The 16433-nt window shown below is 39.5% G+C and overlaps 1 protein-coding gene across 1 annotated transcript; it reads left to right on the top strand.

The window, feature by feature from the left end:
• The first annotated feature begins 3991 nt into the window (after positions 1 to 3991).
• Positions 3992 to 7155, top strand: LOC137266341 (uncharacterized). The gene is made up of 2 exons (XM_067801828.1): positions 3992 to 4160; positions 6452 to 7155. The coding sequence occupies exons 1-2, from the start codon at positions 3992 to 3994 to the stop codon at positions 7153 to 7155; spliced, it is 873 nt and encodes a 290-aa protein (XP_067657929.1).
• The last annotated feature ends 9278 nt before the right edge of the window (positions 7156 to 16433 follow it).

Below are 16433 nucleotides of genomic sequence, written 5' to 3'. Positions count from 1 at the left end.
ACTTGTTGTCCTCTTGTCATTCGTACTGCCTCTACAGGACTTCAAGGTCCATGTCTGACCCCAGGTCGTACACTTGTCAGTCATCGTGCATCTAAAGGACTTCAAGGTTCACGTCTGCACCCAGATCGTACACTTGTCGTCCTCTTGTCATTCGTACTGCCTCTACAGGACTTCAAGGTCCACGTCTGACCCCAGGTCGTACACTTGTCAGTCATCATGTATCTAAAGGACCCCAAGGTTCACGTCTGCACCCAGATCGCATACTTGTCGTCCTCTTGTCATTCGTCCTGCCTCTAAAGGATTCAAGGTCCACGTCTTCTTGGCAGTTCAGTGACTTGGAATCCCTAGGGTCTCCACCTTTCCTTTGTCCCCCTGGTCCGCAAATAGTCTCTGACACCCCAGGTGACGATAGCTAGCCTCTTGGGTCATAAAGGTAAAGGTAGAGAATATCCAAACTACTGAGCGACAAACTATTCTCAGACATGTATCCTCTCATGGAACAGGGTCACAAAGGGCTATTTTGATGTGTTTCTCTTTTCAAAAAGTTACGTGTGACTGTTGTGTGTCACGTGGTCTGCATGCCAGATAACGGTAGTGACGTCAGATTTGAAAAGCCGAGACTGACAAGGTCAGCAATGCTCGAAGTTCACACGAGTGCATAGAGATGATAGACGTGGCAGTGATTTTATGTTGTTTTCTAGACCATGCTGTATATTTCGCACACAAAACAAGTATATGTGGATTTTAAAGGTCTATCGCTTCCCACACTCCCATTTAGTAACGTTCAAGCACTATGTCCTACATTTCCCCTGTGCCTTTCTTTGGTTATACATACGTCAAAATACTGAAGTTTTAAAAAACCCAGCACAACAATATTTCAGATTTTCAAGGGCGATTATAAACATTCAATACAGTGACAGGAAAGCCAGCGTGTGATGACTTTTCCTGCTACATTGTGTCTGTAATTTTTTAAGACACGCTGTGCTTTCAGGGAATGTTTTCGACAGCAAAGCAGCTGTCTTGTGTCATTAGATTAGGCGACGATAACGAGGTAAGTATGAAAGTTACAACAGACAGGATCATACGTAGAGGTGTTTGTGCACATCTAAGAAGAACCAAATAATGTTCAACTTTCGTTTTTCCAATTACATCTTACTTACATCGGTTTTAAGTTTATTCCATTTCTTTCTGATGTCTACATAATGTAATAAACACATTATATCCGTTAAATTATTCTAGATATTATTTCTAGATATACTTTCTCACAATCGATATGATCGACCTTTACGATACATGTATTCGTGCTCCTATTAGAATTAGGACTGTGTAGAGAAATGAAGTAGCAACGTCAATCTTTTACTGTCAGTGTGTATGGAATTTCAGGGTTCGATCACAGCCTTTAATTTCAATGTTCAGTGTTCTTGTTCAAGTCCCTCTTCCTGCAGGCAACGTCAAAACTCTTGGTTGGATACCCTGAGCAGCAAAGAAGTGAGATTCCGGATTACTTGTTTAAGGTAAACCAACTGGATTAATCCTTACATTGCTCTGATCAATAATCCGCGAACCGCACTGATAGTAAAGCGTCTGTAAAACAGATGTTTAGCCGAAACATACCATGGTATATCTTCATATTTGAGAATATTACCCCGGAGCTTCGTTTCATATTCCTAAAGTCGAGATTGGGAGTGATACACAAGGTATAGGTAGGATATATACTGTATAAAATTGATTGATTGCTTGATGTTTAACGCCGTACTCAGCAACATTCCAGCTATATGGCAGCGGTATGTAAATAATTAAGTCTGGACCACACAATCCAGTGATTATCATCCGCATCGATCAACACAATTTAGATACGGTGACATGTGTCCAGTAAGTCAACCTGACCATCTGATGAAGGTAGTTACCTCTTAAAGGGTAGTACACATTTGATGTTCGCGTTATCATTTGTCAAGTAAGTGTACATATATGACTATCTTACTTCACATATAGATGTCACTCTTCAATTATTTCTCGCTTACAAGTGAGGTACATTTAAAGGTACCCCTCTGCCAATGGCAACACATCCGTGTACTTTGTGGGAGTACTCTCGAACACATTGAATCATACATGGTGCACAGAAATTATCGATGTTTTGCGAATGCAAATCCAGGGAAGGGAGATTACTCTTAATCTGTTTTTGTTGTGTCGTCTGCATATTTTTGCGATGGCTACCAACAGATTTGCCTAGCATTCCAATCAATAATTGTGACAAAACGTTCAAGTGTAGTTCCTGTGAATATTATACGGCATATATTATAGAGGAATTACACCGCGGGCACTTTACTGAGACAAGACCTGCGAAAAAATAGCAAGATGCAAGACTCAAATCGTCTGATTCACACAGGTTGGCTGAAGTGTACGATCCGATACCCATGCTTAAAACTGTTCAAAATGAACATTGAGGTGATCGGTAAGATAACTATTTTGTTCACTGGTCACTCGTGGCCTATGCGCTGATGTACCCTCGACGTTTGTTTATATTGTGAAATATAATGATTCCTGAATTTTACAGCGCAAATTATCAGTGTAGAATTTTCTCCATATTAGACTTCAAAGAAACGACAGGACATTTATCCGAAAATGACAGTACATGACATATGTTTGTTGAGGATGTTTTGCATGAAAGTAAATATACTACTGTAACAATAACCTGAGCTCACCCTGCACATGCCCTCTCCTGTTCCATCCACTGCGCATGACGTTCCCTTACTGTTCCACCCATTGCACGTGATGTTCCCCACTCCTGTTTCCCCACTGCACGTAACTGTTAAATAAATGCAGTTCCCCTACTTTTTAAGAGTATATATTTAGTGTAATGGATGGTTGGATTTCATAAATACATTTGGAAACTACTGCAATGAAGTTTAAAAGCATAACCAAATCCACATGATTAAACCAAATTTTCCACGTGTTACCCAGTTTACTTTATATTACAAAGTCTATCATACATACACATCATATTATAACATTTCTTTCGGATAGTGAGTGAGTGAGTGAGTTTAGCTTTACGCCACACTCAGCAATATTCCAGCTATATGGCGGTGGTCTGTAAATAATCGAGTCTGGACCAGCCAATCCAGTGACCAACAACATGAGCATCGATCTACGTAATTGGGAACCGATGACATGTGTCAAGTCAGCGAGTCTGACCACCCGATACCATTAGTCGCCTTTTACGACAAGCATAGTCGACTTTCATGGCAAGCATGAAGGCCTATTCTACCCTGGGACCTTCACGGGTCTGTTTAGGTAAACGTGACTGTACCATATTTACTATCTATCCAATCTCTTAAAATGTACTTAGATAATTATGTATAACGTCCAAATTCTTCATATATCTTACAGTTACAAGTACTGACTACAAACTCCAAAAAACCGTTATAGAAGCATAAATATGAACCCTTTCTAAAACATTTATAAGCATTTGAATATTCCGACATAAATGCGCTCATTACTGTATGAAAATGTTTTGCAACGCATTGTCAGCCAGTCAGTCAGTTGGAAATTCATCGACTCACACGAAGTTGACGGGATAACAGTCCGTCAGTTGCTTCTCACGACAAATGAAATGGTACATCTCAACAAATAGTTTATCATTGGCCACACCACTGTAAATCTCGTTGCTCTCAACTTGCACGTGAATCATCTGTCCCGTGCCACACTGAAACGTGAGCCCCGTGTACGGTGGACGAGCCCAGACCAGCTGAAAAGGTAGTACTGACACCTGGTAGCTATTTTCTCTTTACCGATACTGACAAGGACGCCACAGCTGAGAACTGCTGCGGTAAACATATACCAAGCCTGTTACAAAATTCATCCATAGTATAAAATAGCAATATACCTGTTTTGACTTCACCGACGACCTTTACACCAAATGCATTGAAAACATTCAGGTGATACCGCAGGTTGTGCGTACCAGAAGAGGGCAGGTGTTTTCAACATTACTACCATGGCAGGTGTTACGATCAGACGTTTGGTAGGACGATCTGAAGTGAAACACGTCGCTGAGCTAGCTAAACAAGAAGGCTGGAGCATTTCACTACCATATTTGCTCAAATGTTTTGATATCGATCACTCGAATTGGTGGGTAGCAGAAGAGAAAGATGGAAGAATCGTTGGTGAGTCAATTGTTGTCTCTGTGACGAATTGTGCTAGTTATTGTTAGTTTTGACCATCAGTAATACCATTGAGGACCATTGTTCATTTTCCCTACAAATCCTGGGTGAAACTCATTTGGTGCCCTGGATATTGGCAAAATATTGTAATAACTACAGTCATATCAAAACTTCTTGCCAAGACTCAGAGGTGAACTATTAATATATCTACAATCATATCACAGTTTATTGCACTAACTGCAGTCATATCACAGTTTCTTGCAATCTACACTGTCTGCCCTTTAAAACATGTAATATTAAGCCATTTTCCATACATTTAGCAAACATTGTGCTAGTCTTTTAATCCTAAGGTGTTGTACAACCATACTCAACCCAAAAAGTTTAGCACGCGCGTATGCGAAATGGCATAAATCATATTATACCCAAAATAATTTGTATTTGCAAATCATACTATTGTCGCATTTTATTTATCGGTTAGAAAATCACCAAAAGCTCAGTGTTCACAACAACGTCTCCTCACTCCCAAACTCGGCCACAATTGTCAGTATCATGTGTGACCTCCATTGGCCTGAATCGTGGATGTGCATCGACGTCACACTGTCAACAACTGCTCTGAGCTCACCAACGTTAATCTTACCCCATTTCCGTACGAGTGTAAGTTCAAGGCCAAGGAAGTTATCAATATTGGGGTGCAATTCTCGGAGACTCCTGTCAAGAATATCCCAAACATGCTCTATGGGAGAGACATGTGGGGATTTTGCTACCACTGCAGAGGTTGAACATTGTGCTGTTGAAGAAAGTTCCTGGTTAGCATGGCAGTGTGTGACCTAGCGTTATCCTGCTGAAACGTAAAGCCATGATTTTGTATCAAAACGGGATAACCACTGGTCTGATGATTTCATCACAATATCGTTGTGCATTGAGGTTGCCTCTGACAACAATAAAGTCCGTTTTACCCCCGGCATGGATCCCAGCCCAAACCATAATGCTCCCTCTGCCATATCGGTCATGTTCAATGACGTTATTCACATCATAACGTTCATCTGCTCGACGCCATACCCGACGTCTACCGTCAGCAAAATCGACGCAGAATCGTGATTCGTCCGTGAATAATGTCCTGTTCCACTGTGCACGACGCCATCGTTGCGGAATGTGTGCCGATTGTAAACGTGGTCCTGTGCACATTAACATGATGCGCCACTTCCTGACAGGTTTGACCAGCCTGCAGTCTCCCAATGCCTTCGTGTCGCTGATTTTCAGGCATGCCTCTTCTCCGGACCATGCTGAATGCTTGAAAACTGTAAACGTTTTTGACGTTCTGGGGAATGTCCTAATGTGTGTGCATTAAAGCTTCGACCACGGGATGGTTTTGTTCTGTGTAACAAGGGAAAAATGCGTTTCCCATGATTACCATCAGCATCTGAAAGAAATGTACGTGCATTTCGATTTTTCGTCATGCATCAATGCCAAGAGATTTGACAGTGTAAACATTTGAATTAGACATTTTGGAGCAGGATTATCATTTTAAAGGCTCATTGACACCAGGGTGCTAGACTGTTTTGGTTCAGTATACTTAGGTTGGTGCTTGATATTATTCATGGATGAATGTGTTTCTGGTGGGTAGAATGTATACCCACACAACTATCCGTTGTGAATGTAATCACCACCTGTGTGCCTGTCGGTTTCACTGATCAGTTGTAATTGTCTGAGGCATTCATCATTCCAACCTCTCCCCACCCTCCACCCCGTGATATAAGCAGCGTTCGACATAATGACCGGCCCGGAAACCCAGCGCTGGCTGATACTGTATCGGGCCAGCAGTTTCAAATATTTGCACGTCCTTTTGACCTTCAGCACGTTATCTGTACGTTTCTTTTGTTTTTGGTTTGTTTTTCTTCAAGTGGAATAACTGTTTTCTTTATTATCGTTCGGGGATCATCAATCGTGTTACAATAACGTACAGTTTCACTTCCTGGTATTTCAGCGCCTTGCGCTTAGGAATGTTAACACCAGTCTATGACAAATACACATATCTGATTATGTTGAAACCATATGAAACTGTGTACAGTGTAGTCTCTTTTGCTTGTATTGGTTTGGCTTTAGCAAAATGCTTCTGCAGATTTCAGTCAGGGCCTGTATATTGTAAAGACCCGAGGACCGACTGACAAATTAAAGTATTATGTTGCAAACACTGGATATAAGTGACAAACTGTCGAAAGTGTCGTTAAATCAAGGTTACCGAATTACTAAAATATTTGCGAATAAAACATTGCAAAGTTTTGTTTCATGTCCAGGTAACTCCAAAACGTTCTTCCAAGAGGACAACGCAACCTGCCAAGGTGGAATGTTTGTTCTCGATAAGAAATATAGAGGTCAAGGGATCGGTGGGAAACTGAAAAGTGCAGTATTAGCAGAAGTTCAGGAGAAAAATGTCTTTGTCACTGCACTTAAACCTGAGCTAAATCTTAAAATTTTCAAGCCTTTACAACAAATTCACAGCATGACCATTACAAAATCCAACCAAAAGCTATCGCCATTACCGAGGACTGAGTTCCGCATTCTTCCATTAGCTGACGTTCCCCTGGAACTAGTGGAAAAATACGATGCACGGACATATCCGATAAAGAGAACAACTATCTTTCACAGATGCATCATTGGTGAAGCAGCCTGTGTCTTCGTAGCGGTGAAACCCAGCTCTGGAGACGTCATTGGTTATGCAGCTCTTAAAGAAACCTGGAAAGGATGGATGTTCTGTCCAACGTATGCAGATAATGACGACGTTGGATACGAACTTACCAGAAAGATGCTTGACCATGTTCCTGAGGGAGCAGATATTGAGGTGAATCCTTTCACTGAAAATCAGGCAACAATTAACTTATACAATGAAATTGGATTTTCATTCCAAAACACTCCCACAGTGATGTATTCAAAGAAGCCACTGATTATTCCAACGAAAAGGGTATATTCTACAGCAGGATCTGATTATTCGCCGATGTAGACAATTCAAATACAGGTGACCATCGTTAAAGGCAAACATAAATATTTAGGGAGAACAAATATTTGGATCAATTTATTTACAAAAAAATGAAACTAGAATGTAGATAATATGGTAAATTATGTTACGTTTTGATACAATATATAAAAGACTCTGTCTTTCCTCCAGCAAACATATGTTTTTCCTTTCAAATACAAGTCGTATTGGGTGATGTTATTAAGCAGAAAATCATCGGCGAGTATGATTCTTATCTTCCAGCTTGAACTCTGCAGGCTCAACAGGGGCTGACTATCAAATTGAACGTTTGCTTTTTGTACTTAACCGTGTTCCTGAGGGAGCAGATATTTAAGCAAATTCTTTCCCTGAAAATCAGGCGGCGATTGGCCTATACAATGAAATTGGATTTTCATTCCAATACACTCTTACAGTGATGTACTACCACTGATTATTCCAACTAAAAAGTTTATTCTAGAGCAGGATCCGATTATTCGAGAACTGCAGATAGTTCAAATTCAGGTGACGAGCATGAAAGGGCAAATTGAAATATTTAGGGGTTTTTTCGCAGATCATTTTGTTCAATAAAGTGAAGCTGTAGGTATTTTGTGGTGAATTATAGTTTTGAAGTAATGAATAAAAAGGAGCTTAAACAATAAAAGACTCTATCTCATGCAAACGTTTTGTCAAATACAGAGAAGTGCGTGTGAGTGAGTGAGTGAGTTTTACGCCGCACTCAGCAATATTCCAGCTATATGGGGGGCGGTGGGGTAGCTTAGTGGTTAAAGCGTTCGCTTGTCACGCCGAAGAACCGGGTTCGATTCCCCACATGGGTACAATGAGTGAGGCCCATTTTCTGGCGTAAAACCAAACTCACTCACTCACTCACTTACTCCAGCTATATGGCGGTGGTCTGTAAATAATCGAGTCTGGACCAGGCAATCCAGTGATCAACAACATGAGCATCGATCTGCAGATTTGTGAAGCGATGAGATGTCCCAACCAAGTCAGCAAACCTGACAACCAGATCCCGTTTGTCACCTCTTACGACAAGCATGGGTTGCTGAAGGCCTATTTTATGAGTGTACATTTAAGATATCTGAACGTATCCCCATGTGTATGTATTGTGTAAATATGTGTATGATTATAATTGTGAAGGTGTCTCAATGTATGTCCATGTGTATGTATTTATGTAAATGCGTAAATGATTGTGCGTGTGAAGATATTTGAATGTATGCACATGTGTAAGTATTTACGTAATATGTGTATGATTCTACTTGTGTAGGTATCTGAATGTATGTCCATTTTCAATGTATTTATGTAATATGTGTATGGTAGTACATGTGAAGGTATCTGAATGTATGTCCAAGTATGTATTTATGTCAATGTCTATATGATTGTACATGTAAACGTATGTGAATGTGTGCCCATATTTATGTATTTGTGTAATGTGTGTATGATTGCACATGTGTAGGTAACAGAACGTCTGTCCGTGTGTATGCATCTATGATTCTACTTGTGTAGGTATCTGAAAGTATGTCCATTTTCAATGGATTTATGTAATATGGGTATGATACTACATGAGAAGGTATCTGAATGTATGCCCATGTGTATGTATTTATGCAATGTGTGTATGGTTGTACATGTGACAGTAGCTGAATGTATGCTCATGCGTATGCTTGTTATGTGCACCTAGTAAGCACATGCAAGGGTAAGTCATGTACAAAAGACGAATATGCATTTCATAGGCTAAAATATTGTCGAAAAACGTAATGTTGTGCCTTCAAGTCGTTCTGATGAAAAGGGTCTTGTGCGCCAAGATCAAAGTTATTTAACTCTCGATATAATGATTGTAGTCTGCTAATACTGCTTAAAAATTCGAACTTTACCCCGACTATGTTCACGTGCATAGCATAAAAACACCTGCACGAACATTACGTGTTTGCACAAAATCTATAACACGTTGCATTTAAACAATTAGTACCTAAATGCTTATAAAAACTTGGCTCATAGATAATATTACCCCCCAATGGAATATCCCCAACTTTCTTTTCAATAGTATGGATACAGAAATTAATTATCCTTATATTCTGATAAGTATCTTAGACCACTTTTTCAACCGTCCGGCCTTGCATAAGGATCGGCCTGGCTTTTCACATACATATCATGTGATTTCCACAAATGGAGATACGAATTGTACCAGAATGTATTCATTCACGAAGGTAATGAAGCCAGTTAAACCCAAACAATGAAACAAGTTGCAGCCTCTGTTGATCTGAAATTGAACTATAATGAATTGTTGAAAGCGTATTTCAATAAGCCGATCAAAAACATGAATAATGTTCATTTGCACAAATAAATTATCGTGGATGAATACAGTACACTTTGCGCATCACAGGATATATATCAGATGATAATTAAAACATGTTTCTACTCCATAAACTGGTCAAAGCGTATAATTATATTTTCATTCATGTACACTAAACATTCATTTTGTGCTCTAAGTGTAGTTCAAGTGGGGAATAAAATCTGCTGTGAATTAATAGGTGTACACAGCATAGACATAACTAGGCTGCAATGGCGTGTGCCTCCGACCAGCCCTAACCATAAAGTCCTAAATAAAACGAACTAGGATTTCATGCTGACATTTTGAACACCTTGGGGCTGCTATTCAATATAATTCCGGAAAGTAATACCTGAATGATTGGCAGGAGAAAAAGTGCAAATGAGGTTATGTCAATTCGCAGTTAAACCCATGATCTGTCATTTGTACAAACGACAACCAAGGATGTCCCAGGTCTCCTTGCAGGCCAAGGGAGTGTCTCAATATCATTATTGCCCAGGAGCTCTCCCACAGCATGGAAACAGGTTGGATTTCTGTTGTCGTGCATGAATATTACGCGGGTAGCCAATGAGTGGTTTTCAAAATGAGGTGTCGTGGACGACAAATCCGCACACCATAACGTAGTCAGTGTTTATGTGCCTTCAAACTCTCAAACTGTGTCTGGGTCCGTGGGTTCCAGCCTCTGTGAAGCAAAACACCACTTTGATGATTATGAGTCTGGTTGACAAATGTCTGTTAGGCACCTAGAATTGCTTCAGACGAGAATTCATATGATGGGTTCGTGTAACATTCCAGATCGCTATCTTCCGTTGGAATAGTCTTCTATATATGGGGTTCAACAAACGTTTCTGAAACGTTTAATTAGTGTGATCTTTAGGGAAAGCTACAAGGTAATTATTCAGAAACAAGAGTATCATAGAAAAATTACCTTTCATTAAAAATGCAAAGTTCACATTCATCAGCCTGAATATCACATTGATCCAAATGGGACTCTTTATATCAGATTTCTTAACTTGACGTTTGTGACTATTCCTCATTGAAGTTGTTAGATTTATGGGTCTGATTCCATGACCTACTAATAATCATGTATCACATGGCAACAGACTATCATCGATGGGCAGTCTCTTTTATGTACCACCCCACAGGAAATGGATCACCTTTCCTCCCAAAAGTACTCATGTGTTATGACTGAAACAAGGTCGGGGCGAAGGATATCTTTGACTGCTATTGAGCCTGTGCGGACTGTTGATTGGCTGCATTATTAGAAAGAACATGTCTTTCATAATAAGTACAAAGTTCACATACACCATCCTGAATCTCTGGATATGTGCTCTAAATCGTCAATTTTCAGACGCAAACAAAAGAATGGACTTTCTATATGCGCGTTAAGAAGAGAATGCAATTTATTATAGCTAAAATGGATAGAATTATCATTAAAACGACCGCACGTTATCAGAAATAAGCGGGCCACTGTAACTTGATAATGCCCGCAAAATGCTTGGCGACGGGCCATTATCAAGCCCATTGTTAGGTGACGTCATAAGTAGCTCAGCTTTTGAAGTTTAATCACCTACGGCTCGATTGAACTTGGGTTCATTATTGACCATATATCTGCCACATGTCACATTTGTCACATGCGTCTGTGCCACTATGCACTTTCCTGTCTGTGTCAACCATACCAATTGTACCATAAATGACAACATACAGCAATGAAAATATCGACTTGAAGTCTAACGTTGTTGATCACTGAAAACAATGGCGGCTGGTAGTATGAGCAAAGGTCAAGGTCGAATGTCGTCACTCTCAATAGTGACGTCATCTGTGTTGTTTGACGTGACTATATTTCTAAAATGTGTGTGAGTGACCTCCGTCGTTTTGTTGTTGGCAGTAAATGCTTCTAAACCGATACCGCTGTTTTTATTCTTATTTTATTAAAAATTCCATTCATTTTAGCTACAATAACGTTAACGCTATTTTTCAGGGCATTATCATTTGCAGAAGCCCTCGGTCTTTTCAACTGCCCTCCATCGTCGGGCAGTTAGTGAAAGACCTTGGGCTTCTGCAAATGATAATGCCCTGACAAACAGCGTTACCCTTATAATAACTGGAACGGATGTGTCGAGGGCTGGCGTAAAGTCATATTTCCTATCGTGACGTTTGTGACTATACTTGATTAAAGGTGTTTGATTTATGGGTCTGTTTTGATGATCTACTGGTAATCATGCAGCTAAGATATGGTAACATACTGTCATTTATGGGCAGTCTCATTTATACACAGTCCTAGAGCATGGGGGTCAATTGTAACTTGGTGTGTATCATACATCCATAATGCTGCCTTTATAAAGCACCAAGGAATACTGAAAGAAACATGCAGTTCAATACAAGAAGTCAATACAGATAATATATCAGCTTTAGAAAAAAATTCAAAATTACAAAATGTATAGAACCTATAGTTGTCTAGGTGCCCTACCTTGATTGGCTCGTTTAGTATGTGTGTTTAAGCAGCTGCCAGGTAAAGCTAGAAAGAAGAAGACGTGGTTTTAAAGAACAAATCTACATCCATCACGGGGAGACTGGGAGTTCTATTTTAAACAGTTACAGGTGTAACAGTACATTGCTCTTGGCAATATGACCTGGCGAGCTCCATGTACGGAAAGCGCACGTAAAATAATTGTAGGATAGTATGATGCATAAGGCCATAAATCATCATCAGGAACATGCTTCACTTGGGAGTTGACAGTTGTTATCATAACAGATATTTCTATCAAATCTTACTGCTTTGTATTTGTGATTCTAGTAACATTAAGAGTGGTGTAAGAGTTTTAACCTATCTTTATACTCGCCAATATCCACTTCCAATTAAAATAAACATCCTGTGCTACTTTAGGAAGAACTGATAAAGGTTAATGAGGGAGACCGGAAAGAAGTCAGAACACTGCCATGTCAAAAGCTAAGGGCTTTAAGTAACCTTAACATTAAATTTGCTCATACACTAATACTTACACTCAGTAAATACTCACACCACTTGTACAAACACACTACCACTTACATCTAAAACTACCAACAGGGTGATAACCAAACAGACCACATACAATTCCCATCGACCATACACAAACAAAGCCCAACTCACAAGAACATACAAAGGAATACAGAGGCTGAAACGAAAGGTCTGCTCTGTTTTCAGTGAGGCTATAGTTTGTGAATTCCTCTTAATCTTTAATCACTGAATATACATACAAGTGGAGAACATTCCTCCGTATTAATACAGAGGCTGTGGGGTAGCCTAAAGCTTAAACCGTCCGCTCGTCTCGACGAAGATAATTTTTTTGCTATGAACAATAACTTTAATAGATACACAGTGGCAGTATTCTTTACAATGTCTGATGCGGTAAAACAGTGGGATATATAACATTCTGAAATTGTGAAAATACCGCCAAACTAATATAAAATATTATTCATTCTCTGTCACCTCTAAGTCACATAAGATGCACTGTCCTTTTTTCTAGTAGAACATTCTTATCTCTCGTTTTTCTATACTCATTCAAAAAGGTAGGGGAACCTGAACTTCGGATAGGAAGTGTAAACGTTAACAAACGTTTCAAGGACAGCATCTCTATGAACGCACCACCATTGCCCTCTATTACCACCCCTAAACACAACGTATGATGTGCACGTGCACAACGCAGTAGCCCCATACACGTGCACGTGATCGTGTAGTTGATGTCCTCAAAGAGGTAACGCTCTGCAATGAGATCTGGGTACAATGTCATGATATTGCTGGAATATTGCTAAAAGCGGCATAAAACCATATTCACTCATCCTGATTTAAAAGTGTATATAATGAACATGTGAGTGATAGAGTTAGCGAGGCAGTCCAGAATTGTAGTACATAGCTTTTAACCTTTGTGTTACAGATTTCATAAATACATTTGGAAACTACTACACTGAAGTATAAAATCATAACCAAATCCACATGATTGAAGCAGTCATCAATCGCTATTTCTTCTGGAACCTCGAGTGGGGGGTGTTGTGTGTAGTCAATGCTTTTGTTTCTCCATAGAATACATTTCTTGCTGCTGCCTCAGTGGTCAATGGTACCGCACTTGCAAGTCAAGTTGTCACCGTCTAAGATGGTGTGGAGTTTTGGTATCGCATCGGGACAATCGGCGCATCGGTTGTGTCCGTCCTTGGGTTCCGGGCAGTCTGTGAGTATAATTGGTGTGGTGGATAGAGGTACACAAAATCGACTATTTTGCCGTCTTCTACGAACTCGCGAAAGAGCAGCAAATAGAGTTCAAGAAATTTCCGAGAAATTTGGTATCGCTCATAGAAGGTGTAGCCCGATTGCTCCAAGATTTGTTTCCCTCGGTCAGAAAGGAAAAGATATGAATTATTTAGTAGGTTTTCAAAATCAAACGTTGTGTTTGTGTCCCGGATCTATCTAGTTTGCGATGTGTAATATTTCCTCTTTGCTTCTCGAATGGATAAATGGCCTGATCAGATCTCGACATAGGCTTCACGTGATAGTTTGGTTCCTGGCATTTTGGTTATGCCATATACCTACAATATCTCTAATTGGGGTGAACTTTGCTGGGTGATACAATACGTCTCAGAGTTATTTAAATTTATATGTGAACGGTTTTTGCTGATGAAAAGTAGTATAATTTGTCTAAGATGTGGGTGCACTCTGGTTTTTTCTGCAAATTTGCAGGCGAATTTGCTTTGCAGTCCCGTACCACCATTCCCCCTACTACTAGTTTTCATATGATGAAAAAATAGTTTAAACACTAAAAGAATCCATCTTTCCTCTATTAAAAAAACAAACGCAGGAAGTCGCATCAAGTGGTGTTATTAAGCAACAAATGGTCGACAATTATGATTCTTATCTTCCATATTCAACTCGCCAGGCTGTCTTTTATAAACGTTGTGGCATTTTACTCAACGGGTATGACCATCAATTAAAATAGTTATTCTTCTGCGGAATTATCTTTCATTCAGCCCGGAATTTTCAAACTGGAAAATGGTGGTGGAAAATGAAATATGGCATCTTTTGCCAAAACTGGTTTATTATTTAGTAGGAAACACGTGTCATACTTTTCAGAGAACGAGAAAAGAATATTTTGTTGCGATTCTGTGTTGAAGCAGACAATGCTAAAGTTGACATCATTACCTTTCCTACATGCTGCAGTATTGCTCATGCGTCTTGACGCTCACTGACTGACTCGCATTGCCACCATCCTCATTGCCACCATCTTACCCGATGCAGCTAATTCGTTTAAGAAAGGCAGTTTGACTGTGTACAAGCTACATTGGAACTGACAACGTACATGGCATAACACTACACAGTCTGTTTGCCATCAACACCACTTGCACCCTGTTCTCGTGTGAACACATGCACACACCGCAAAAACAGCAATGGTGCACGGAGCTGAAGCCCGACACTTAAAACCAAAGATACAGTTATAGGAAAGAGGTCTGCTCCCGAGTCCTCCTAACGTATGCAACAGTCCATATTTTACTGGAGATTCTACAATAATAAACAACATTAGCGTCCTCAAAATGTACAGGATCATGCAGGTAGCAATCTAAGTACTCAAGGGCCCTAGTATGGTGATCTACCATAGCCATTTTTACATTTTATTTGTCCAGAATAGTCGTTTGCTTTTAAAGATATAATTTTACTGTCCTTCGTTTACAAGGTTTTATCTATTATGCGTATTTATCATGAATATCGAATATGTTTGAGTCACGATATGGCTGAAATATTGCTGATGTGACTTTAATTCTTACCTCACTTACTCACTCACTCAAAATTGTACGAGTAGATGCAACTTGATAACCAAACATGTCAATACACGTTTACAAAATATACACGTATACGGTTATAATGCAGACGTATAAAATAATCGTATTGCAAATAGAAACACTGTCCTGGCACTTAGTATCAACCAGAAGATAAGATATTCTATGACATTGTCAGTGTATATTATAATGGCTACACAGCCTATCCATCAGCCGAGATGCTTTCTCAGACAATCCAGTCAATCCACTTTCAGCGCATCAGTCCAGGCAATAACATCCACACTTATCACAATCATTCTGCTGTTGAGACACATTTGTTCCATACGTTTATAATTATGAAAACGTGTTAACACAAAAGGATGATGACGCAATGTGAAGTAAAAAGAGTGGAATGTTTAAGTCTGCTTTTTTTGAGAAATTCATCGAATAGATTGAAATGTATCAGTTCCATCTCAGTGGTTCAGTGGCGGTTGTTGCTTCAGGGTAAAGGTATCGTTACGAGAGTGTATTTTCTGTAAATTGTATTATTAATTAAGTAATAATTATTATTTGGGTCGCAATGTTTATTTTTTTTTAATAATAATTATTATGGGTCACATTCCATGTGATAGAAGTTCAGTGGTATAAGTATTTTATCGGCAGGCCTTTAAGGTAGTTCTATAGAGTTATCTCCCCTTGATTATTTCATGAGGTACACACAGGGCTGGTCTAGAGCATTCTACGGTGATGGCGTAAGTGCTCGAACGTTCAGGAATTGCTGACTTTATATATAAAGGCTAGTTGTGATGTTGTCCACAGGGAAATGCACACAGACAACTGGAGTATGTATCTGCCTCCGTCAACGCTTGATCTTCATAATCGCTGCCTGACCGCTCGTTGTGTTACATTCTGTATAACTGTTTCTCACTCTCATATCAAGACTTCGGTGAGTTGACATTATATTTGTGACCCATTATTTTAGAACTGACTCATTTGCATTGCATATGAAACCTCTCTTGTGAATTTGTATATTTTTGCCTTTGTTTTGCTCAATACAATATTGAAAACCTCAGACTTGTCAGTGTTATACTTTTGAGGGGGATTTCTTACACCTTTCGTCATGGCAATTTTTAACCGTAACAGTAGTAATCGTAGACAATTG

Source organism: Haliotis asinina, chromosome 15 (assembly GCF_037392515.1).
Source record: "Haliotis asinina isolate JCU_RB_2024 chromosome 15, JCU_Hal_asi_v2, whole genome shotgun sequence".
Classification (NCBI taxonomy): domain Eukaryota; kingdom Metazoa; phylum Mollusca; class Gastropoda; order Lepetellida; family Haliotidae; genus Haliotis; species Haliotis asinina.
This window is presented reverse-complemented; position numbering and strand designations above follow the sequence as displayed.

Bases quoted from the DNA above. Each gene is read 5' to 3' on its own strand.
- LOC137266341 (XM_067801828.1), top strand. From the start codon at position 3,992: ATGGCAGGTGTTACGATCAGACGTTTGGTAGGACGATCTGAAGTGAAA. The intron at 4,161-6,451 runs GTGAGTCAATTG...TTTCATGTCCAG, and splicing joins GAAAGATGGAAGAATCGTTG to GTAACTCCAAAACGTTCTTC.